At 54.6% G+C, this 23,100-nt stretch overlaps 11 protein-coding genes across 11 annotated transcripts; 5 read left to right on the top strand and 6 right to left on the bottom strand.

Moving 5' to 3' along the window:
• Positions 1 to 28: 28 nt before the first annotated feature.
• Positions 29 to 826, top strand: CHGG_09330 (mitochondrial import inner membrane translocase subunit tim-17; the record flags this gene model as incomplete). The annotated part of the gene is made up of 4 exons (XM_001227256.1): positions 29 to 97; positions 221 to 412; positions 581 to 733; positions 785 to 826. 4 exons carry the CDS (start codon positions 29 to 31, stop codon positions 824 to 826), a joined length of 456 nt encoding a protein of 151 aa, XP_001227257.1.
• Positions 827 to 1,109: 283 nt separating this feature from the next.
• On the bottom strand, positions 1,110 to 2,560 carry CHGG_09329 (uncharacterized protein; the record flags this gene model as incomplete). The annotated part of the gene is made up of 2 exons (XM_001227255.1): positions 1,110 to 2,348; positions 2,417 to 2,560. 2 exons carry the CDS (start codon positions 2,558 to 2,560, stop codon positions 1,110 to 1,112), a joined length of 1,383 nt encoding a protein of 460 aa, XP_001227256.1.
• Positions 2,561 to 3,283: 723 nt separating this feature from the next.
• On the bottom strand, positions 3,284 to 4,476 carry CHGG_09328 (uncharacterized protein; the record flags this gene model as incomplete). The annotated part of the gene is made up of 4 exons (XM_001227254.1): positions 3,284 to 3,631; positions 3,702 to 3,820; positions 3,899 to 3,939; positions 4,061 to 4,476. The coding sequence occupies 4 exons, from the start codon at positions 4,474 to 4,476 to the stop codon at positions 3,284 to 3,286; spliced, it is 924 nt and encodes a 307-aa protein (XP_001227255.1).
• Positions 4,477 to 5,025: 549 nt separating this feature from the next.
• On the bottom strand, positions 5,026 to 6,563 carry CHGG_09327 (uncharacterized protein; the record flags this gene model as incomplete). The annotated part of the gene is made up of 4 exons (XM_001227253.1): positions 5,026 to 5,116; positions 5,571 to 5,873; positions 5,936 to 6,205; positions 6,310 to 6,563. The coding sequence occupies 4 exons, from the start codon at positions 6,561 to 6,563 to the stop codon at positions 5,026 to 5,028; spliced, it is 918 nt and encodes a 305-aa protein (XP_001227254.1).
• A 2,078-nt stretch (positions 6,564 to 8,641) lies between these two features.
• Positions 8,642 to 9,876, top strand: CHGG_09326 (uncharacterized protein; the record flags this gene model as incomplete). Its single annotated transcript, XM_001227252.1, has 2 exons — positions 8,642 to 8,797; positions 8,905 to 9,876. The coding sequence occupies 2 exons, from the start codon at positions 8,642 to 8,644 to the stop codon at positions 9,874 to 9,876; spliced, it is 1,128 nt and encodes a 375-aa protein (XP_001227253.1).
• A 464-nt stretch (positions 9,877 to 10,340) lies between these two features.
• On the top strand, positions 10,341 to 11,555 carry CHGG_09325 (uncharacterized protein; the record flags this gene model as incomplete). Its single annotated transcript, XM_001227251.1, has 2 exons — positions 10,341 to 10,514; positions 10,680 to 11,555. The coding sequence occupies 2 exons, from the start codon at positions 10,341 to 10,343 to the stop codon at positions 11,553 to 11,555; spliced, it is 1,050 nt and encodes a 349-aa protein (XP_001227252.1).
• Positions 11,556 to 13,497: 1,942 nt separating this feature from the next.
• Positions 13,498 to 14,280, bottom strand: CHGG_09324 (uncharacterized protein; the record flags this gene model as incomplete). The annotated part of the gene is made up of 1 exon (XM_001227250.1): positions 13,498 to 14,280. The coding sequence occupies one exon, from the start codon at positions 14,278 to 14,280 to the stop codon at positions 13,498 to 13,500; it is 783 nt and encodes a 260-aa protein (XP_001227251.1).
• Positions 14,281 to 15,009: 729 nt separating this feature from the next.
• Positions 15,010 to 15,548, bottom strand: CHGG_09323 (uncharacterized protein; the record flags this gene model as incomplete). Its single annotated transcript, XM_001227249.1, has 3 exons — positions 15,010 to 15,186; positions 15,265 to 15,312; positions 15,384 to 15,548. 3 exons carry the CDS (start codon positions 15,546 to 15,548, stop codon positions 15,010 to 15,012), a joined length of 390 nt encoding a protein of 129 aa, XP_001227250.1.
• Positions 15,549 to 16,379: 831 nt separating this feature from the next.
• Positions 16,380 to 18,389, top strand: CHGG_09322 (uncharacterized protein; the record flags this gene model as incomplete). The annotated part of the gene is made up of 4 exons (XM_001227248.1): positions 16,380 to 16,472; positions 16,532 to 17,428; positions 17,491 to 18,264; positions 18,375 to 18,389. The coding sequence occupies 4 exons, from the start codon at positions 16,380 to 16,382 to the stop codon at positions 18,387 to 18,389; spliced, it is 1,779 nt and encodes a 592-aa protein (XP_001227249.1).
• Positions 18,390 to 18,932: 543 nt separating this feature from the next.
• CHGG_09321 (uncharacterized protein) lies at positions 18,933 to 20,706 on the bottom strand (the record flags this gene model as incomplete). Its single annotated transcript, XM_001227247.1, has 3 exons — positions 18,933 to 20,018; positions 20,089 to 20,431; positions 20,483 to 20,706. The coding sequence occupies 3 exons, from the start codon at positions 20,704 to 20,706 to the stop codon at positions 18,933 to 18,935; spliced, it is 1,653 nt and encodes a 550-aa protein (XP_001227248.1).
• A 553-nt stretch (positions 20,707 to 21,259) lies between these two features.
• CHGG_09320 (uncharacterized protein) lies at positions 21,260 to 22,866 on the top strand (the record flags this gene model as incomplete). The annotated part of the gene is made up of 4 exons (XM_001227246.1): positions 21,260 to 21,518; positions 21,622 to 21,841; positions 21,972 to 22,278; positions 22,483 to 22,866. 4 exons carry the CDS (start codon positions 21,260 to 21,262, stop codon positions 22,864 to 22,866), a joined length of 1,170 nt encoding a protein of 389 aa, XP_001227247.1.
• Between the last annotated feature and the right edge of the window lie 234 nt (positions 22,867 to 23,100).

The following is a 23,100-nucleotide window of genomic DNA, read 5'->3' as shown; positions in this document are numbered from 1 at the left end:
GATCGAAGACTTCTAACCGCGCGCCATAATGGATCACACACGAGACCCCTGCCCTTGGGTTATTCTCAATGATTTCGGCGGTGCTTTCTGTATGGGTGTACGTATCTCAACCAGTGCCCCGTCCTCCGACCTCTCCTGGCGACGCAACAGAAAACCCGAGGCCGCCGCCGCCCGGCTCTGAACCACGCCACCCGGACTCTTAACTAACCTCCCTGGCTAGGCTGTCGGCGGGACGATCTGGCACGGTGTCAAAGGTTTCCGGAACAGCCCCTATGGCGAGCGCCGACTAGGCGCCATCACAGCAATCAAGATGCGCGCCCCGGTATTGGGAGGCAACTTCGGCGTTTGGGGTGGTCTGTTCAGCACATTCGACTGCGCAGTCAAGGGTGTCAGGAAAAAGGAAGATGCGTATGTTCACCCAGCCCTTTCTCCTTGGTTCCGGGTGGCCCCTGGCTTGTTTGAGCGGACGGCGGCCCAGTAGCTCATTAGAAATTGCAACGAGCTAACCAGATGACAGGTACAACGCTATTGTATGTCGCCGCGACACCGATCGTACGCAGCCGACACTAACACGATGCAGATTGCCGGGTTCTTCACAGGGGGCTCGCTCGCGATTCGAGGTGGGTACAAGGCGGCGAGGAACGGCGCCATCAGCTGCGCCATCCTGTTGGCCGTCATCGAAGGCGTCGGGATCGGGTTCCAGAAGATGTTTGCGGGCAGCACAAAGCTGGAGGTAAGTTGGCAGGACAGTCTTGATGCATTGGGCAGTACTGACTGTTTGAAGGCCCCGCAACCACCACCGTCGGGCGAACAGATGCTTGCTTAGAATGACAACGCCCTTGGATCACAAGTGACGGCTTTTCGACACACCCAACTCTTCTCCGACCTCTCGACAGAGCCCGGACGTGTATTTATGCATTTATGACGGTTAGCATACTGGTGGCGGCGTTCGCTGTAACATAGAACCGGTCGGTGACGCTTTGCCACGGGCGAGTGGAAGGCCCCAGCCAGCGGAAAACATCTGCAAAATAATATCCATCTTCAAGCCAAAGCAATCTATACCCAGGACAGGGGCGATTTATTCATTCCTCTACTCGTTTGGTAGAAGTCTAACCTAGTTTCTCCCCGGACCACATGCGTGGGTTCTCCGGCTTGCCTTCGCCAACGTACGCATCAGGGACCTCCTCGTCGTCCCTGAATACTCGAGCGAATGCGACCCCGCGCTCGTCAACCCAAGCCCGAAACATGCCCCCACAGTTAAAATCCTGGAGCAGCTCGGAACGGGCCACGACCACGCGGCCCTCGCCATCCTTTACCACGGTACACTCGATGCCGATCATGCCGCCCTCACCTTCGCCGGTCTTGCCCCAACGATCTCCAGCGCTGTTTTGGAGCTCACCGCCTGGCCCAGTAACTTTGGTGACCGCTGCTGTGGAAGTATCCCCGTCGAAGCGTGCAATTGAGCCCACGGTTCTGGCGGCTGCTGTCCGAAGAAACGAGTCGCCATTGCCAGTCCCAGAGACAGCAACCGAGCGAGTTCTCGTCAGGTCGCCCGCAGCAGATGCCAGGGGGTTGTACATCCATGGCGTCGGGAAGCACTCGGCCATCACCCCCTTCAAAGCTCCGGACAACACCACCGCCGGACCATAGCTCGCCCATGCAGCACCCGAACCACCAGCACTTTCAACCCACTCCTCCGCCCAAAACCCCGCCCCGACGGTAGGCGTGTCCCCAATCCTCCCCGTCACCTTGTTCGTCAACCCCCCCGTGCTCGTAGCAACGCAGACAACACCCTCCTCATCCACCGCCACGGCGCCCACCGTCCCCTGAGGGACATACTCCTCTTTACACCACGTCCCCAGCCCACCCCGCTCCCTCTCCCTCTCCAACCCCCTCACATGCTCCTCCCACCGCCGCCTCGTCCAAAAATACCCCTGCTCCACCATCACCAATCCATACCCCTCCGCCAACTGCTCCGCCGCCGCGCCATGCAAATGCGTATGGCCCTGCGCACTCGGCACATCCAACCCCGTCCCCTCCCCCAACCCCAATCCCTTCAAATCCCGCTCCCCCCTCTCCAGCACCTCGCGCGCCAGCCGCACGGGGTTGCGTACGCGCCGCAGGCCGGACACGCCCACGCCGCGCTTGGCGTGGCCCCGTGATACCATGACCGAGGCCTCGAGCTCGTGCAGGCCGTCGCGCGTGAAGACGGCGCCATGGCCGGCGTTGAAGAGCGGGTTGTCTTCGAGGAGGGTGACGGCGTGGGTTGCGACGGCGAGGGAGGAGGGGAGTTTTGGGGGGGTGGAAGTGGGGGTGGGGGTGGTCATGAAGGTGTGGGCGTGGGAGATCTGGGGCCGTGGTTAGGTTGGTTTTGGGAAGGGAGGAGGAGTGAACTGAGGTTTGGGGGGGAACGTACGATGGTCAGGAGGGCGGTGCGGAACTCGGCGTAGCGCTTGGGGGTTAGGGTCGCGGGGGTGATGTTGCCGGCACCGCCGTGGATTATGAGGCGGGGTTGGATTCGGCGGCCGAGAGGGGAAGGCGGTTGGGCTTTGTACTCCATTTTGCGGGCTTTTCGTGGGTAGGTTAAGTTTTGTTGATGTTGATGGTGATGGAAGTGGATGGTTGAGGAGCGGCTGTGGGCTGAGGATGGAAACTCCGGGTCTCAATTCCCGTCCACGACGGACTTCCTATTTTAGTCTAGCTTGCTTAATAGCAGTTTGGTCCCCGCCGTTCCACATGCGGTATTGTGTCGCGTGCCAGGCAAGCCAGGTCATCCCAACACCTCATCCTGTTGGAAACATCCGAAATGTTAACACCGCAGCCCAGACAACATCGGATGATTAAGTTAGTAGTCAAGCTTCCTTGACATAATTTGGTCTTAAATCTCTCTTCAAAATCGAATCGAAAGCTTGTCAATTCAAGAAGTTAGGGGGCCTTTAACCAAGTTGTGATAACGTGAAGAAGTGACTCCATCCGTGGTGTGAGAATACTCGACGCTCGTACGTGTTAAAGTCGGGATGGCTGCAAGAGAACAGGTCAAAGCGGGCATTGGATCACAAGTTAAAAGTCAAAATCGAACCTTCCGGGCATTACCGTATATTTGTATTGCAGCCTTGACATTACATGTAACAAGCCACACCTCATCCGCCAGGTTCAAGGCTTGATAGGGTGCTTCAACCTATGTATACAAAGATCAATTGACATTGTACTTCCATTATTTCAAAGTTACCTCCTTACATATGAAACATCGTCATATTCAAAGTCATCCATAACCACCTAGGCTCTAAGCCAGCAGTACCAAGGCCGCCGACAACAAGCCGCCCAAAGCTGCAAGGGAGCCGCTCGCCACCATCCGGCCAGCGGCGTTGCCATCATCACCGTTACCGCCGTTGCCGCCATTGCCGCCGTTGCCGCCATTGCCGTTCTCGTTGCCACCCGGGCTCTGCGTCTCGTTGCTGGCGGTGGTCATGTCAATGGCTTTGATGCACGTCAGCTGCGCGACGGTCTGGGTGACCAAGTTGTCAGAGTCGGTGTCGTCGCCGTCGTCATTGTCGTTCTCGGGGAAGAAGACAGTCAGGATGGGGGTGATGCCGAAGAAATTGTCGACCAGCACCGAAGCGTCGAAGTCGCCCTTTCGACAAAGTTAGTATCACTATGTGATGGGGGAAAAGGGGGAGCAAGGGGGATAGGCAAAGGCTTACAAGGGTCATAACGGACTGCACCAGCGTCAGGTCGTCGGTCTTGGGGAGAACCGGCCAGCAGTTGGTAGTACGGTTCTGGCGGTCTTCGATCTCCTCAGGGGCGCCGTCGCCATTAATGGCTGCCAAGTGTGTCAGCTTTCACGCTCATGCAATTGCACCCCCCACCCCAAAAGGAAAAAGAAAAGGGAGTCACCTACGCCTCGCCTCAATCCCCGTCCACTGGGCTCCCACCGCAAAACTGCGAACAAGCCTCGTCCAAGTTATCCTCAAAATCCTGCTTCAACTTATCACACGCGCGCCGGCCCCGCAGCCCCGCCAAATCGACCTTCCTCGCGCGGTCCGTCAACGCGCTCACGCACGCATCACCCAGCGCATCCCCACAAGTCCCCTGCGCAATCCCTTGATCCCCTTCCCCAAACCTTACCCCATCCGACACCTGCGTAAAAAAAACCGCACACGCCTCCGGTATCCTCAAAGTCAAACTCATCCCGGCGTGCCGAGATAGAAGCTCTGGGTCGAACACGCGCGTCCTGTTCTCGGGGTGGTCCTGCGCGCCGACGGCCTTGACCCACGACAGGCCGCGCAGCCGGTCGTTGCCGCCCGCGTCGAGGCTGGTCAGGCCGACGGCGTTGAAGGTGCGGTCGGCGACGGTGCAGGTCGCCGACGTGGTGCCCTCGGTGATGGGGCAGTCGACGTCGGCGCAGCTGAGGATGGAGGCGCCGTGCACGTGCACGCTGGCGGCGGCTAGGAGGGTGAGCAGCGTTCGGGGTGGCATGGTGGTGGATTGGTTGGGATTGTTATTTGGGTGGTTTGCTGGCTGGGGGTTGGTGATAGTGGAGCGGAAGGGGTTGTTAAGGAAGAGCAAGCTGGATGTTTATATGCAGGAATACATCGAAATAGCTTGGAGAATCCTCGAGTGACGAATGCCGAGAGGACTGCAGAGGCTCGGCGGCGGGATTAACAGGCAGTGCAGTTGTCTCCGCCCCATTCTCCCGTCAGCCAACAAACGGCCCGGATGGCTGCTCGTTACGGTTGATGTCATTTAAAATACACTTCTGCGAGATCGCTCGCCCTGTTTGACCTGTCGATCTTGGCTTCACAGCTTTTTGCTTGGTACGCTTGGCATCCCCGCGTCGCGCCACTCAAACGCGCCAGGAAGCCAGGTGAGAAACATGCAACCTTCCTCACCAGACATTCACCGCCACGAACAAGAAAGGCTGACGCAAGCTCGATTTGGCCAAGCTGCTAGCACGGGGACACTTCCCACGCCACAACTCTACTCTCCAAACAAGATGGAGACGGCCCCGTAAACAACCGCCAATTTCTAGTTGGCTCCTTGGTTGGCAGCATGAGACGAGTTTCTGCTCATTTCCGGAGTGGGCCGGACACCCAATAGTACCTGGGTACCAATACCACTATAGCACGGCCCCCACATGTTACACGAGGACAGGACGAATAGTAGTTACCATCAACTCAGGAGACTGTTGATGTCAAAGCTGCATTGTCTTCTGGGCAGAATACCTAGTCAGGAAGCGTGTTTGTCTTTGGCCGGGTCACGGATACAGTAGTTAACCGGAGCTAAGCACAACGAATCCGACATCGGTGATTTACACCACCGTCCCTGCCCGGCCCTCCCAGTTTAGCCATCACATTGGCGCTATGAGACTCTCTCGAGTGACGTGTACAGCGGTGGCTTAGACTGACAGTGTTGGCCGACGTGGTGAGCTAGGAAAAATACAGGCAGTGGGGGGGTCAAATCAACCGGTTCCGGAGACGTTAAAGATTGCGTCTTCTCCTCCGTTTGCCGCTAAAAAGGACATTGTCAGCTCATCGTTGGTAAGAACAAGAGGGTTCTCAAGTGATACTTACCAGCCCTTGGTTGGGGATGTGGTCGACATAGTCTCGGTGGCAGTGACAGTCGGTTCCGGATCCGCACTCGTGGTGGCTTCCTCGGTAGTGGTGGTAGTGGTGGGCTCTGGCTCGGCACTCGTGGTGGTTTCTTCGGTGCTAGTGGTGGTCGGCTCCGGATCAGGGCTCGACGTAGAGACAGTCGTGGTTGTGACCGGTTCCGGCTCAGCCGAGCAGGTCTTGGTGGATTCGGGGTTGCGGCATTCAACGGCAGACATGGCGGCGCTCTTGATCTTGACCGTGGCGTCGTTGGGATCGTTGCGCCTGGTTTGTGTTGTCCCGTGTCAGTCCATCGAAACACGAGGAACAAGGTTTCCGGTACATACCAGGTAAGCGTCAACACAATGTCACCTGACGCGGTGGGCGTCCAAGTGTTGGTGTTGAATGTCGCCCATCCGTTGGTATTGCCAGAGTAGGTAAACTGGTTGAAGACAGTGGTTCTTTGGGGTAAGGTTGCCACGGTCATCTCAATCGTGTTCGCCGAAGCCCGCACGCCATCCATCGCGTACTGGAACGAGAAATCGTAGGTCACACCGGCTTGGACAGTGATGACCTGGGCCAGGTAGACCCGGCAATATCCGCTGTGTCCCTTGGGACTTCATCGGCAATGTCAGTTTCAGTTCTCTGTTGTTGACTTTGGCTACAACCTGACTCTGAGCAAATGAATGCAACAGAGACGAAAACTCTCGATGCAACGTACCAGAAATTCCACACATAGTGACCATTGGTTGGGTCGTTTCGAAGCTCGAGCGGGCCTTCGCCGCCGCTGCTCCTACCAAGCAGCCAGTTTCCTGTCTTAGTCGGCTGGTAGTAGTTTCCCTCGGCGAGCACGCCGTTGGACCAGTCCGAGTTGGCGACAAGAGTGGCTTCGCAATCGACACATGAAGTGTCTGCAGCGGCTCCAACGATGGCCAGCAAACCCAGGCTCCACAACCGGAGAAGTCGCGATCTCATTTTGGCGGCGTAGGGGAAAGGAAGCTGTGCGATGAATGTTTTACCAAACTAAGATAAAAGAGTGGACACTCCTCAAGAAAGGCTGCTGAAACGAATGACTAGTGGTGAGACTTGAAGAGTATCCCATGAGAACATAAAAGGGAGGCGAGGAGCGGACTCCAAAGAATATAAAATGCATTCACCAACAGTCTCGGCCTACCTGCTGGGCCATGAGGAGGAAACGCTCCGCCAACCCCTTTCCTAAATTGAAGACGGTTTGGCGGGGCTGATGCCGTCGATAATGGACGGTCTGGATTCGGCGCTATCGGTTCCTTTCCATAGCTCTTCCGAATTGGGCACCCCTGTCTGCCACGAGGGCCAGCTGAATCGTAAGCAAAGCTGGTCCTGACATTTCCACTCGGAAAGTTTCCCTGAAAATACAAATCGCGGGCGCCCAGGCTCTCGAAGATGGTTGATCAGCGATGGTTTGATTACAGTAATCGTTACCAGGCGATGGACAAAAGAGGTCTGAATTCTGTGACCTGTGCCCCGACATTCACGGTCATGACATCGCCCTGTCCGGGGCGCCCGAGGGGCCGGGGCTCCTCCATGAACTCCACCTTCAGCTTGCCCCTAGCCAGACTTGGCGAGGTCTAGAATTGATAGAACGCGAAAGCGAAAAAGCGTTTAGTGGAATTTCGATTCCTCTGTTCAGCCGCAGCGACCGAGAAACTTTTTCCGAGGGCGACGTTCCGAAGACAAGATACCCTCCAGGTCACGTACAGAGCGAGAGCTTCCGGTCCGGGGTGGGGCCGATCTCAGCGCCGAAGCGGGGCCGTGCCGCCTCCTAAACAGGCAATAAAATGTGCTTGAACTTTGGGAGCCTTCGACCAGACCATCACGGCTGGCAAGATGAAGATGGACTAAAAATTAATAATCTAGTTCGAGGATGCATTCGTGGAGGCATACCTAGAATCCGAGGAAGGGCTTAATTGTGACCATGATTCCACACCAGGTTTGGATGTTCTGCCCCGTGGCCCACCTACCTAGTACGTCTCTTCTGGTGGCTGAGGGTTAGACCTTTATTTCCCTGGTTTTCTATTGCATTCTCCGTTTAGGCAGTATGTTTTCATTGCAGTACGTATGTGTTCATTGGTTAATCAAGACCTCAGCGGCATTCAAGGGGAAGGAGGCATAGAATTTGGAATATTTCTGTAGGGAATCCCAAAAATCACGATAGCGTTAGAAGCACAGGGCAAATCCCTTCTCTCTGGAGGGACGTGCTACATTCGTGGTTCAATTGGATCATGTTCTTCTATCTAGAAATGAGGGGGGCTCAGATTTTGCAGCCGGGGTTGTCGTCCCCGAGGTCCAGGACCACGTGACGACTGCCCCAGTGGTGGACCCCCCCCCTGCCCTCCGTCACGTCCCCCTGCGAGGACGTAACTCTGGCGTAGATGTTCCGACAATTTCTTTTTTCGCCCTCGTAGCATTGTGGTTGTGGTTACGAAGGTTTTGGCCTGAGCGTTCTCTTCCCTGTGGCAGAACGATCACGAAACGACCAGCCAGATCTGGGTGTCGGTGTGTGTTTGCGGGCGGGCCGGGAGGCCACACTCCGCTTCAATTATTATACCAAGGTGGATAGCAGGGCTTGCCGAGCGAAGGTTAGCATGGGAGATGCGAGAATCAAGACTGGCAAGTGACATTCGACAAGATGAGCCGTGAGCGGCGAAGAAAGTCCTTCTGGCCCTTGATCGGTATCTACGCTCCACCTATCCACGCAATGCTCCTGCATCATTGCAAACTTACCGACGGCAGGAGATCGGATGGTGTGGATCGTGTCGTCAGCTTACGTGGTAGGTGCGTGTGCTGATGCCTTGATAATCGCCCATTTTATGCTCTTCCTTTTTGCTTGTTCCGCGCGGTTTTCCCAACTCTCTTCTGCTCGTTCCAACTCTTGTCAAAGTCAAGCTATTAATTCTAGAATCACACACATTCTTGTGATCCTAACTCGACTCGACATATATTTCCAGTACAATTGCCATCCGTTTTCAACAAACACTATGACAACGTCCGGACGCTCGACCCAACGTAGCAACATGGAGTCTTCAACCACCACCCAAAGTGGTCTCTCATTTGGTCTTGACGCCTTTAGCATAGACACCTCACCCCCCCACAGCTGTGTCTCCCCCAACTCAAGCTACCCTAGCAGCGTCTCCCCCAACTTAACCTACCCCAGCTGCGTCTCCCCTGAAGTAAGTTGAACATTCATCATTCCCTTGGTACCGCCCCAGATGCCACACAGCACACTGGCTCGACCTCGAACCGCCGCATCTTCACCGGACTAACAAGAATGAACCAGATCAATGACAAGCCCCAGCCACTCTCCGAGAACGGATTTACCAAAGCTCCGAAGGCGCAAGCAAATGGAAATACCAAAAGCCAAGCCACCACCGAACAGCTTCACCACCAATCCAACGGGGGCGTGACGGGAATACGTACGCAATGGCAACCATTGCAGGACGACAAAAACAACAAGCAACACGCTCCGTTCGAGCCAGAGCCGCTGGCCGGGCTCAAGCAAAAGTTCCCCCCGTCCCCAAGCGAGAGCGAGAGGGCAAAGCCCCAATATCCCGACCCAACAAACAACCCCGCCCAAGGCATCAACAGTGCGGGAATCGACCTCGGACTGCAGAGCAAGACAGCCTGGTGGGGCCTGCTGGACGTAACAAAAAGCATGGCAGCCACCAAAACCCGCCTCGCCGAGAGCGCGCGGTTCGCGCAGATGTCGGTGGCCGAGGTGGCGTATGCGTCGGCGGCCATCGCCGACCTCGAGGACGCGGTCGTCTTGGCCCAGGGCGAGCTGGTGCTGCGCCAGCAGGTCATCCGGCGCCTGGAGGAGCAGGTCAAGACGCTGGTCGTGGAGCTGGAGGAGCGAGATAACGCCCTGGCTGGCGCGGCGGCGGATGCCGACCTCATAAAGAGCCTTGTGGCGGAGCTGCAGGCGAGGGAGAGAAATGGTGACGCCGGCAATGATGCTAAATCTTCCGCCCAGGAGGGGGGTGAGCCGAAGGCCGGCATGACGCGCCACGTTAAATGGGCCGCGGATGACAATGACAAGATCGTGAACAATGTGATCAAACTGATCCAGGACCTGGAGTACAGGTATTCGCTGCTCAGAGAGAGCCTCGAGAGCACCCACACCATGTTCCGGGAGGCTCTGGCGCTTGCGGTGCCGGCGTTCGCTTCCCACCTGGCGGAGACGGCTAAGAAGGCGAGCGATGCGGCGGCGCAGGCCGCTCTTGATGCTGGCGAGGATAACGCTGTGCTTTGAGAGTCATGGTTTGGGGGGTCGTGCTTGTGGCGGGGATGAGGGGTGTGGGGGATTAGGAGGATGAGACACGGAAGGGACGGTGGCCTGATTGTTGTCCATGGGTGACATCACTGACATGTTGGTCATGGTGGGAATAAGATGGTGGCGTGGGAAAGATTGGGAGGTTTGAACTCGAGTGTATCATTAAGGTGATTCGGTACTTGGTTGCGTGGTTGGAGAAATGCACATATTTGTGAGACAACTGTTGACTGTCTCTGTTGGTTGCCTTGTTGTTTGCTACGCCACTTAATCTTGCCTCAAAGTCCCCTTCGATTTGCGCTTTTCTTTTTGTCATCCCTCTTGAGACTGGCACCTGGGACAAATTGCCGTGGCTACTAGCACTGGTTTTAATTTAGGACCCGGTACCTTTGTCTCGGTGTCATTGCGTCACTCATTTGTAACGACGAGGAAGGCAGCAGCCCACGATGGTTCGATCATGCGATGAGGTGATCGCCAAGAAGAGCCTTTCACCGCTTGCTGCAACGGCAGGAGAAGACGACGTCCGTGTTCACTCAGAGGAAGTTTACAGTGCCATCCTGGACGTCACTGCCCCCACCGGATACATGGACAATCAAGTACCTCCCACTCGGGCTACCCCTGTAAGCTTAACACACCAATCCAAATGAGGGGACGGCACTCAAGGAGCCCCACCCTATTCTCCCCGGTTGGTTGTCCGTGACCTCTTCCTCACCTTGTTCACTCCGAAATCCGTCCATTCCCTCTTGAAAACATCAAACACATCAAAAACATCAGAACCATCAGAGCGCGAATCCCGTGTTAAACACAACCAACCCATCACCCATCGGGCCATCCTTCCGCATTGTCCGCACTCACCCACCATGGCCGAACCCAAATTCCACCCCTTCATGCGCCTGCCCCCGGAATTACGCCACCAAATCTGGGAGATGAGCATCGAACCGCGCGAGGTCGTCTTCGGCCGATTGAAGGAAACCAACGACCGCCGCCGCAAACTACCGTTCTGCGCGGCGCCGCCACCGTCTCTCCTGACGGCCTGCGCCGAGTCGCGCGCCCACATGCAGCGCTTCTACACCAAAGCCTACATCCGACCGCTCCCCGGTGCGCCCTCGCACGGCAGGGACAACGTTCCCGAATATTGCTGGGTCAATTTCGCCACCGACACCGTCCGCATCACGCACCGCCAGGTCCCCCACTTCAGCCACCTCGCCGCCGCGCGGAAGCTGGTCGTCGAGACCTTGTACGAGCTCGCCTCTCGTGACCGGTTCCGGCACCCGGGCCTGGCGCTGGAGCAGCTCACGATTCTAGACCTGGATGAGTCGCGCGGGGCGATCTGGTGGTTCCCGTGGATCGATTTCATGGAGGGGTTGTACTACGGGTGCGACGCGGTGGCGTTCGACACGACCGTCCTGCATGGCGACGCGGAGCCCCTGACGCGGGAGAACTGGTTGCAGGTGGATCGGGCGTGGCGCAAGGAGATGCTGGATAAGATCTTTTGGGGGCATCCCGAGCTGAGAGAGCAGGCGGAACGGGGGGGGGATGACGAGGATGCCGAGGATGTCGAGCATGTCGAATGGCCTAGGTTGGTCACGTTTCGGCGGCGTTGGAGGCATGTGGATGGGTGTGCTTGTGCGAATAAAAAGGGGGCCCCGGCTAATAAGTGAGCGAGGTCATCAAGATATGTAGGTGGGCTTGGGCTGAGGTATGGGAGCTAGATTGGTGGAAAAATTCCCGTAATAATCACCACATTTTACTCTTCTGTCGACTAATTAGTCGGCCTGTGGTCCGTTCGTGTCGAGTCGGCCCGTCGCCATTGCAAAATGTATGGTTGCGCGAACAGCTGCCATGTTAGGAGTCCAGTCGTTCTTGTCCAACGGCGATTTCCCTCCCAGATAGAAGGAAATATTGCTTCTCTGAATGTCTGTACATTTGAGCATCTCTGTTCGGTACGCTGTCCATTTTGTGCATCGGAATAGGAAGTGGTCCACTGTCTCTTTAGCTTGCCCACATACTGTCACGGAATGACCCCGAGGTGGCCAGGGCGGCCACAGCCGACAGCGCAGGACGCCGGCAGCCAATCGCTTAAGGACCAATAAGAACCGGATTATCACCAGTTGTCAGTGATAATGGACGATTATCACTAGTTGTCAGTGATAATGGACGATTATCACTAACAGAGTGGTGATACTAGATAGTATATAGTCACTCGTACTGGAGAGCTCTGGGAGTTCTCCAGTTAGCAATCACAACTACAGTTCGCTACAAGCTCGAAAGCCTACTGTTGAGACAAGTCTTTGTTGTGCACCCTTTGGCTGCACCGAACCTAAGCACCCTTGAGAGATTACCTTCAACCGAAGCTGAACCCTAACAGGACAGGGTCCTGAAGTAGGTTCGTCACACATGCGCACTGGTCTGACGGTGCTACTCCAATTCGGTAGAGGTAACCGTTGAGCCTCGCCATGCCTGTTCTGAGCTGAGCAAGTTTGACAGCCTCCTTTCGTGATAGATGATCGTACAGTAGTGAGTGCTTTCAGACTACCTACCTAGCAAGGGTTTATAGTTTCATTGTTACAGTCTATGTTACATGTAATTGCCACAGTTCTATATCTTAGGTATTGTCACACGGATCATTACGTGGACTCAACCATCATGGACTCAATCATGTCACACGGATCACCACGTGGACTCAACCATCATGGACTCAACCATCATGGACTCAACCATCATGGACTCAACCATCATGCCACACGGATCATTACGTGGACTCAACCATCACCAATCATTTTCAGAAATCAATGGCCACTCATCGGCCAGCCTCACTAATTTCATTGGCGTCCTCGTCAGACGCCCTTCCTCACCTTCTCACCTTCTCACCGAAACCCTTCATGTATAAGAAGACTCAGAATGTCAGATAGCTCCAGAACTTCTCTTTCTCTCTTCATGGACTTCTCGAGGCCATTGAAGATTATTCTTATTAATACACTTGGTTTTGCCGGTTCCCCCGGCAGCTGATTGTTCAAGCCCTGGAATTCCAGCCCTTGTAACAGGTATGTAATAAACAGCAGTGGCGGGTTGTCCGCGGTAATTTCCACGTCTGTGTCTGGCCTGACATGATGTAAGGCAACCCCGTAAGTGATGTACTGGGGTTTTGGATTTTAACTAGACCAGGCTTTCAGATGGAAATGCCTTCTTGGGAGAGACAGCAAGAGTTGAGGAGCTACCCGTGATGTCCGCTAATCCTCGAGTAAGAGTAAAATTTGGGTCTATACTGTAGACAGCATCGGCATCGAACAATGTGTCGGTTCCTGGGAAGCGTACGTGTTACCTTGGTAGTTGACCTGGTGTAACAATGAACAAAGTATAAACCGATAATAGGTATGCGGGACTTGAAGGGCGGACTTGCTATGCAACCGGGTAGTTATCAGGTACCTTAGTTACCATGTTGTTTCGTAGGTATTCATGTCGTCTTGTCGTGAAGTAATTGTCGGTACTTTTTCTCCTTACAGCATCACATCTCCCGTATCGATCGGAAACAAGACGCATCTATTAGCCTCTTGCTGAACCACTTCCCCTCTAATCCTGGCTTGTGAAGCCTGGCCTACATCACTAAGCTGCCATGTTTGAGAGAACCACCCCCGCGCCTCCCGCCGCGGCAACAGTACCTCCAACGGCCTGACCAGCGGCAGCAACCACCGCTGCCCCATAACCTCCCATGCCAGCGCTTTGCAGCGTAGCGAAGACACCTCCGGCAACCACATTTGGAGTCTGGACCATCGCGGCGATTGTCCCTACAACGAGGAGCAGACATGTCAGCGTCACACCCTTCTTAACCCGATCAAGTGGGAACGACCTACCAGCCCCAGGACCAAGGGGAGTAAATCCAGCGGCAGACAGCGCCGGGCCCGTGAGAATTCCCGGGGCCGCGACGATGGCCAAGCCACCCAGAGCCACAGCACCACAGGCCACGGCGGCCGGGTTTGCGGCCGCGAAGGTGTACCCATTCGCGCCAGCCTCGGCTGCGATCTGCAGCGCGGGAGCAATCGCTTCCCCGACGGATTGCACCGCGTTGTGCGCAAAAGGGACACCTTGCTCTGCGGCGATCTTGAAGGCGGGAGCGATCGCTTCTCCGGCGGACTGTACAACGCCATGCGCAAAAGGGACACCTTGCTCTGCTGCGACTTTCAGAGCAGGAGCGATCGCTTCCCCTGTGGACTGGATAGCGGCATGTGCAATGGGAGCAGCTTGAGCAACTGCATCAGCAGCTCCCTGAGCGAGGCCGGCTGCGCTGGCGCCCAAGTTTTCCAGTGCCGGGGCGGCTGCTTGTTCCACGGTTTTCAGAGCGGCTTGGGCAAATGGGACAGCGTCCTGGATGAAGCGAAAGGCATCCATGGTGTCGGATTGTTAGAAAACTGGGTGGTAGTTGCTCGTTTCGTTTAACTGGGAGTGAAGCGGCCTCTGAAGAGGGGGTGGCGTTGAGACTGCCCGGGAAAACTTGGCTGGAAGGATTTGGAAAGGTGAAAGGGGGAAGAAGCTGGGGCGGCAAGCAGAGGAAGAAATTTTAGAAGCGTAAAAACAAAAAGAAACCAATCATCACTGCAGTCAGCCAGAGCAAACAGCCCGTCGAGCGTCGGGCAGTCGATCGAGGTAGGGAGGCCTACAACCCGGCTCCACACACGCTGCGGTACAACCTTTGACCTACCCGTAATTCTTGTCTTTGGATCTTTTGTCTGAGCACTCCGCCCGGCCACCACCTGTCGTTTGCTACCGCATCAGTATTCAAGAAAAGCACGAAGTGTATCTGTATATCAGGTAAGAGGGCAAGGGTTCCTTTGCGCCGTGCCCCCATCAACCCGACCCCATCGAAACAACCACCAGTACCATGACATGTATAGGGAGCCATTGGATCGGCAAGATGCCATTGTATGCTAAAAAGTTGGGTCCACTGCGGTGTTCATGAGACTGACTGTAGAGGCACCACTCTTCAACGCTACCTAGGTTTCTTGACACAGGGCTGTGAATGTGATGAGTGCTCCTAGATTTTGGGAGACCCCTCGCTCACCAAAAGGAAAACAGGCAAATTGACATTACACTCTCCGCGGCTTAAACCCCACAAACAGATCACAATGACTTGGAAGGTACAGTCGCCGTGTTCCCGTTGCTGAGTGTCGGCCCCTGCTCGGGACGCAACTCGGAAGTATGCCCGTGACCTTCCACCCCTTGTCGAGTACGAAGCTGAGAGGGGCCTTGGGGCAATGATATATCCTCCTGAACCGCAATGCGAGCCAAAATATCTTTCTGAAGCCGTTGACAGATACGGTTAGCAGCGCAGTTATATATTGTGGGACACGTAGGCAAGCAGAGGGAGCAACTCACAATCTTGAGTTCATGATGCGATGTGACAATGTAGGAATTGTGTCGCATCTGTGGCAAAGTTGGATTTCGGGTGTGAGATACTAAACTATAAAGTAACCATGCAAAATTGACCTGCTCACCTCGACCTTGAAGCCGCCTGGCTTCTCGGTCAGTTGTTGCAGCGCCTCCACCAGACCATCGATACTCCTCACACATTTTAAGGGGAGCTTGTAGACCTGCACATTTGGGTCGTTTTGCGGCAGCGCTGGCGAGATCACTTCACCGGTATTTGATCTCTTGAGCATGTTGGAGTGAAAGAGTCGAGACATCTGGCTAGGCCAGTTGGGAGGAGAAGAAGTTTGGACTAGAGAGGGCACGGCCATGTCTTTAGTGTTTAACCTTGACGTCGAAATTGGGGATCTGTGAAAAGAACATTTCGGAGATCGCAGTTCGAGCGCAAAGGCATAAACGCATGACCTTTTACACAGCCTTCCTCCTTTAATGTCGTGCCAGGACTAAAGAATCAGAAGTCAGCCCACGCCTGACAACCCCACCGAGGGATAATACCGGAGGGTTACATTGTCGGGCGAAAAAGAACTAGCAAGGGGCCCGAACAGTTTTCCCAAAACAGCAAAAACATGCTTCATGGGTTCGGTGAAGGCGTTTAATAAACCGAGTTAGTGGATGCTGATTGGCCATAAGCGCACACCACCTTCTCTGTCAAGTATGTGTGGCTTGAGTCACAAGTGCTCGGTCAGGGGGTGTGCGAGGGAAGTGTTCGAGTTTGGCCGGGGCCTTCACGAATATCGGCATTCACCGAGTGTACTGAAAAGTCAAAATGTACGGCGTGCCCGGACGAGGCCCAACGGGACATGAAGTTGCGCAGCGGACTGACAATATATGCCATGTGTCGGGGCGTGTGGTATGACAGGACAATTGCAATTTGTGTCTCTCAGGCACACAGCCAGGCATCCGCCGCCAGTTCTCAGACCGGAATATTGGCGACAGCCGGCTGATTATAATAAGTGGTTGATCCCGGCAGACGTTGCTGGTCTACTGTTGAAGTTCATACAATATTGTTGGCTTTCCCATCCGTGTGTACTGGCCGCACCGGGGCAATCAATATGAATGATACCATGGCCACGAATGAACCGCAGCAACAACTTTACCACCCGAGGACAATGATTCAAAAACAAAGAGACTCGGAATACACCATAAGGGTTGATGTGGTTTGTGTACCCAACGGCAACCAACGATAACTATGAGTTTAAAGCTGATTTTTCTGAAGCCCCCTACCACTTTTCTTGATGCAGACTTCATAGAAACCAGGGGGACGGGCCTTGGGAAACAACGGGATAGTACTAACACCAATCTATCCGTATCGACGGCAATATTGGGCACAGAATCCCATCCAGATGGACCGAAATCATCCGTTTCCTCCTTCGGTTCAAGGTCGGGCATAGCCCCGAGCTTCACCAGCACCGCCCCGTCTGAAGCGAGCAACAATCATGATGGCGGCGACGAACCCCCAAGCTTGCAGTACAGAATTAGGAAAGCCAGGAAACGATGCCTAGAATGGATAAATCGTTCAGAGGAGGAAACCTTCTTACCTGACGATGAGATCCAGAGCCTCATTTGTGCCGCGACAATTCGAGAGGAACTTGCCGAACATGGCTACATGGAGGATATTGTTTCGCACATTGTCCCGGACCGGAGGAAGCTCTTTGCCATTTTGACACTCATTGGTAAGGCCTATTTCATTATCAAACTAATCGAGGAGGGTATCGACGACCACCACCTCCCCTTTGCGGTGGGCCCTTGCAAAGGCTCCCAGCCATACATGTATATGGTAAGAGAGGACACTGGAGCGCACGAAACGAATGGGATACAAGCTTTCACACCACCCTTTGACAAGGGCTTTCGTTGGAAGTCGCACGACAGCGAGGCATTTGTTAGAAACCAGTGGAAGCTGCTGGCGCCGCACTTCAACATGTTGTGCGCTTCCCATGACGACTCTGTAAACGCCGGAGGACCCCCCCATTACGAATTTAAGCCCCAAGAAATACTACCTTTTACCGAGCCCAACGAGGAATGGGAACCCGTCGAGCAGCCTGGAGGTTTTTCCGTGGTGAAAAAGGTGCACATCCACCCGGCCCATCGAAGCCACTGTCGAGTCGATAGTTGTGTGAGTGGCCATTTTGACCTGCTGCTGGCTATCATACGTAGTAATTACTCATATCTTTGCAGCGCGTTGCGTCTCTCAAGGCCAACTATGCCGTGAAGTCCATCCACCAGAACTGTAATCCGTCCGACATACAAAGGGAGATCAGCAACCTGAAGCGTTTCGACGGGAAGGAACACCGTGACCGCCTCGTCCAACTCCTATGCACGTTCAAATACGCCAACCAGTACCATCTAATCTTCTCTTGGGCCGACGGCGGCAACCTGGCAGACCTTTGGCAGAACCACTTCCCGGATATCCACAACCAAGCGCGTAGCTACGACCTCGCCAGGTGGATTGCCCGCGAGAGTCTGGGCATTTCCCAGGGGCTGCATCTCATCCACCACCCCGGCCCGTCTTCCACAACCGACGAACGCACCGAAGGCCGACACGGCGACATCAAACCAGAAAACATTCTCTGGTTCCGCAACGACAACAACAGCGACAACAACAACCACCGAGGCACGCTCAAGATCTCCGACTTCGGCCTGACCGACTACCACCGCAAGACGAGCGTATCACGAGTCCGGGCGGACAGCATCGGACAGACGCAGACGTACCGGCCGCCCGAGTGTGAGATACCGGGGGGGTATGTGTCGCCATCGTACGATACATGGTCGCTAGGCTGTGTGCTGCTGCAGTTTGTCACGTGGTACGTCGAGGGCTGGGAGGGGGTCGACGAGTTCTCTAAGCGCCGCGCTGAGGCGTCCCCGCCGCGCAGGGTGAGGGATGAGGACGTTGTGGGGGATCTGTTTTATGCGTTGGCGACGCCGCCGACGGAGAATACGGCGGTTAAGAAGGTTTGTGGTGTTCCCTTCTGGTTTTGTCGAGGTGGATTGGTAGCTGGTCGTGAAGCTATGGTTGATAATGTGGGACTTGCACTGACGAGTGTTGTTTAGCAATTTGACAGGCTCCGGAAGCATGAGAGGTGCAGCGACATGTTTGTCGACATGCTATATTTCATGGAGAGCAGGCTCCTCCTAATGGACGGCAAAGAAAGGGCAAAATCAGAGGAAGTAGTCAATAAGTTTGAAGCAATCTACGCCAGGTGCTGTGAGGATGAGGATTATTGCATATCAAGGCAAGTCCTACCTCTCACTACCTTACCTGATACTCCCTCCCGGTTACCGTTAGTTAAACGACTAATGTGGTTATTTTCAGGGCATTATCTCTTGTGCCAGATCGTAAAAAGCGGTTAAAGTGGTTCCTGCAAATGCTAGTATGTAGGTAGATAGCATCTAAACATGAGATTTGAGCGTTGATGGAGAAAGACCTCACTGTATTATCCTGTAAAGACTAAGGGCCAGGCCTATCTGTATTCATTTTTTCGTTTTGTCTTTACCCCTCCGTTTTCCCCCCCTTCTCTTCCTTTAGTCAGTCTGTTTTTTTTTATCTGTCCATGTCTTCTATCGCGCTTTATTCCCCCCTCTCGATGTCCCTCGCTGTCCCTCTCTCTAATCGCCACAATTTAGCGACTCGCCCTTTTGATCTCAAATCTCTGCTGCTTTATATCCTCAAGGATCCTCTCCAGCTCCTCTCTCATATCTTTCGCCGAGACACGACGGCGTCCCATAATCTCGGCGATTTTGTCCGTGGTATGTTGTGTTTTGCGTAGCAGGATCTTCCGAAATCGTTGGGCTGTGTGCCGGTGGCTCTCCGTTGCCTCTGATAGAGTCCCTGGTAGGGTTTCGACCTTCACTACCAGGAGCCTTTCCTCGATCAAGGTGACCAGGTCCCGAAATGGCGATTCCTCTCGGCAATTCTGGTCATTTTTAATCTTCTTGACCCACTGGGAAACAATGGGATGAATATGAGTGCCTTTCTTGTCGGACTGGTAGAAACGATCTTCCAAGGCGGTGGTAAAATCATGCAGTCCCTCGAAGTCGTATAGCAGCCAGATCAGGAACTCAAGTAAAATGCACCCCAGTGACCACACGTCGTAACGTCGTGACAGTTTTGAGTGGATTGGGCCTTTCCTGGTCTGACTCATTTCGGGGGGCTCGTATCGGGTAGTTGATACCACGGTCGAGGTTACGGCACGTTGCTGGGTTGGGCCCTTGTGCCTCTTTGCAATTCCGACGTCGGTGATGACCAGTCGGATGGACGGTCCAGCCGGCTTGCTTGCATCCCGGGTAACGGCGCAGCTACCATCCTGGAAGCAGAGGATATTCTCGGGCTTCAGATCGCCGTGGCGAATGTTTGGGACCTCCCCGTGCAGCTCAACCAGTGAGTCGGCAAGTCCGACGAGCTGCGTGAAGACCCAAACAAGAAAGTTATTGTCCCCTCGGTGGCTCTGGCCCTCCTCCTTTTCCTTTATTCTCGCCGCCCAGAAATGCCAAAGATTCCCATTTTCCGCTATGGGAAATAGAAAACAGTGAGACTTGCCAATGCGGTAGTATGCAATCGCCTTTATCAGGTTGTCGCTTTCGAGCTTGCGCACAGCTTCAAGGTTGCGGGCCTCCTTCTCCGCGGCCTTTTCCCGGTCCTCAGGAGTGCCACCTTGCAACGTCTTGAGTGCAATGACGGGATCCGTCTTTTCGCCCAAGGAGGATCTCTTTGATACGCCGGGACGTTAGCTTAGTTGTACATGAAAGGTAAAGTCCTAGATTACGACTGAGACACACCTGGCAAAGAGGCAGCGTGGTGTGGTCGATGTGGTCTCGGTGGATAGTGACCTTCTCCACCCGCCCAGATCCCCCCGAACCAAGCTCTTCGGGGGGTGTTGTGAACGGTAAGGCCGTCCCGGCCGCGAAGTCATACCTGAACCTCGCCTTTTGAAAGGTCGGAGCTGTAAATTCCCACTGTCTATCTTTACAAAACTCTTCAACATCTCGCTCGTCCCACATTAGACCCTTCCCACGGAACATGGCGTCGATTTCCCTCCCACCAACATCCCCGCCAATAATAAAGTCTAGTGTATTATCCTGGCGAAAGTTGTACCGTATCGGCAGCTTCTCCTGATCAAAGCTGTTGACGTAGAAGCTCGTGATTAGCCACGGTTTCCCCATCATCACCAACCCTGCAAAAATAGGAGATGCTCTCTCTGTGACGAAGTCGGTTAGCTTCGATACAATTTGTTTCTGAGCTGGTAGTTGTAGGCGGACGCCCTCTAGGGTGGCCTCGATACGTTTCCGATCAAGGACCTCTTCCAACTTTGACGTTGGAAAGAAGTATTTGGGCCCTCCTTTCTGCATCCCATTGTTGATCATCCTTCTCAGACTATCGTTGGGGTTCAAGGCCATTTTTACGGCCTTGGTTGTGTTTGTTTTCTTTGTCAGAGACAACAGGAGGGAGGGATCCTTAGGCTGAAATGCAGGGGGAATCCAGTTAATAGCCAGACGCCGGCTTACCTACCTATCTAATCAAGGGTGGGCGGACCGTTGCCTCCCAATAATACTAGCTCTTTAGTGTCCCGCCCTTTCCGCCCTTACTATCCGCTGCTTGGAAGATGGCTGCTAACCCGCAGGTCGACCGAGTCTGCAGCAGTTCCTCGAAAGACGGCGATTGGCCGGCCTCCCTCTTTAGAACGATGGCGGGGAGTCCGTTACATCGCTGGGCCGTTGGACCATTCCCTAGCCGACCCGCATACTAATGCATGCCACGTCTTTTGGGATGCATGCGTGGATCTCTTAAGTGGTCCCATCGAATGATCACTGCATGCCCGGTTTCAATATCGGGCAGCTCGGGTAGCACGAAAGAAGCCACTTCTGTCCTCTTCCTACCCCGTAAACCACTCCCCTCCATGACCCCACGCTCCCAGAGCATGTATTTATTTGAATTTATCCCAAAAGTACAATGCCCACGCATTTAAACAGACCTGATCCGAATGTGGCGGCGGCAGCTAGGGAGATCAGGAAACGCCTCTTCGTCTTCTGCGACGGTACATGGCAGGATGGTGTTAACAAGGCAAGACCACTGACCAACGTTGCGACTCTCGCGCGGTGTCTGGAGCCTGTCGACCGTCATGGTTGCCTCCAGATCGTCTATTACGACGGTGGGGTCGGAAGCGTAACAAGCGCGCCGGCACAGCTCGTCGATGGTGCGACTGGAAGAGGTGAGAACACCTGAACTGAAGGCCAGCACGGCTGCCTTGAAGGGGGATGTCATGCAGCCAATAGTCCCCAATTTTTTAACACAGCAACAAATTACCATCTTAGGCATCTCGGCCAAGATCCGCAACGCGTACAGCTTTCTCTCCCACAACTGGAACTTCAGGGAAGGGGAAGACGAAATCGTTCTTGTGGGCTTCTCGCGCGGCGCCTTCGCGGTGCAGTGTCTCGCCTCCCTTATCAGCGATGCCGGCCTCCTTCAGAAAACAGCACCTCTACTATTTGCGCGGTCTCTTCACCCTCTGGGCAAACCAGAAATCCCCAAGGGGTGGAGAGAAATACAGGGTTTATCAAGCTAAACTGCAAAGCTCCAGACTCCTACACCAAGTTAAAATCACCGCGTGCGCCGTCTGGGACACGGTGAGCTCTCTGGGTTGCATTGTACAATTGTCTCCGAGGCCACTTGCCTTTGTGGGAAACGAGGTCCCGGACCGTGTCCAGCACGCTTTTCAAGCAGTGGCATTGGATGAAGAGCGGTCCAAGTTTCAGCCGGTGTTGTGGACATCTAAGCCTGCGACGGCGTCTGTTAGTCAATGCTGGTTCCTCGGCTCCCATGCAGATGTTGGTGGCAACGGTGATGCTGCGCTAGGGGGCCTTTCGTTGGTGTGGATGGTCGGCAAGCTTCATGGAGAGCTTGGGGTCGCCTTTGACGACAAGGAGATTGCGAAGCACCTCAAACACAGGTTTCTCGAATGGGACATCACTGTGAGTAGGTTTTCCCATAGCATCAAGGAGACGAAAAGGGCGGTGGCTACAATGCCTCACTCAGGTGAGTCTCATCAATCAATGGGTTGCGCGAGCGATCGAGAAGGGGGGTCTCATATATCCACAGGTCAGCCAACCCGACAAGCCTGGTATTGGTGGTTACTCGGGCTCAAGACACGGGACAACTACCTTAGGAACACGCAGTTGGTGCCGACCTACATCCACTTCACAGCACGCCTGACCATGGCCCAAAAACGACACATGTGCCCCCCCATGAGGTCATGGACCACATTATGGGCTGAACAGGAGTCGGGCTTGGCCAAGATACAATGGCACTCCGGAAGCGGGCGGCAAATAGTGGATGAGCACCCCCTTAAGGAACATGACAAGGAGTACGAGATTCTTCGGAAGTGGTGTCACGGCGAATACAGATTCTTGGATACTGACAGGGGCCCCTTCGCTGCCGTCGAAGCACCGATGACGGCTGAGGAGTTGAGGGGAATGGCGGAGTTTTTCAGAGACCATCTGAAATTTGAGAATAACAAGTTATCGGAGGGTTCTATGTATTTAGGTTCGACCACGGCATAATAGAGAAAAGACTGGCACTCGAAAAAGACCTTCACAGACTCAAAGACAGACGCTCTCACCATGATTGATCGCCACAAACACGGGTCCCTTTCCCAAGCCCGACTCCCATCACAACTGCACCTCCCCCAACCCCTCGCAAACCCCACCCCTTGCTGCTCACAAGCCCACTCCAGCGCCCCCAGCGTCCTCAACACATCGGCCGGATCCGGCACAAACGTCCCCCAATGCATCGCC

The sequence above is a fragment of the Chaetomium globosum genome, genomic scaffold (assembly GCF_000143365.1).
Source record: "Chaetomium globosum CBS 148.51 scaffold_6 genomic scaffold, whole genome shotgun sequence".
Lineage (NCBI taxonomy): Eukaryota > Fungi > Ascomycota > Sordariomycetes > Sordariales > Chaetomiaceae > Chaetomium > Chaetomium globosum.
The sequence above is the reverse complement of the archived record's forward strand: the minus strand, read 5'-3'. Positions and strand labels throughout refer to the sequence as shown.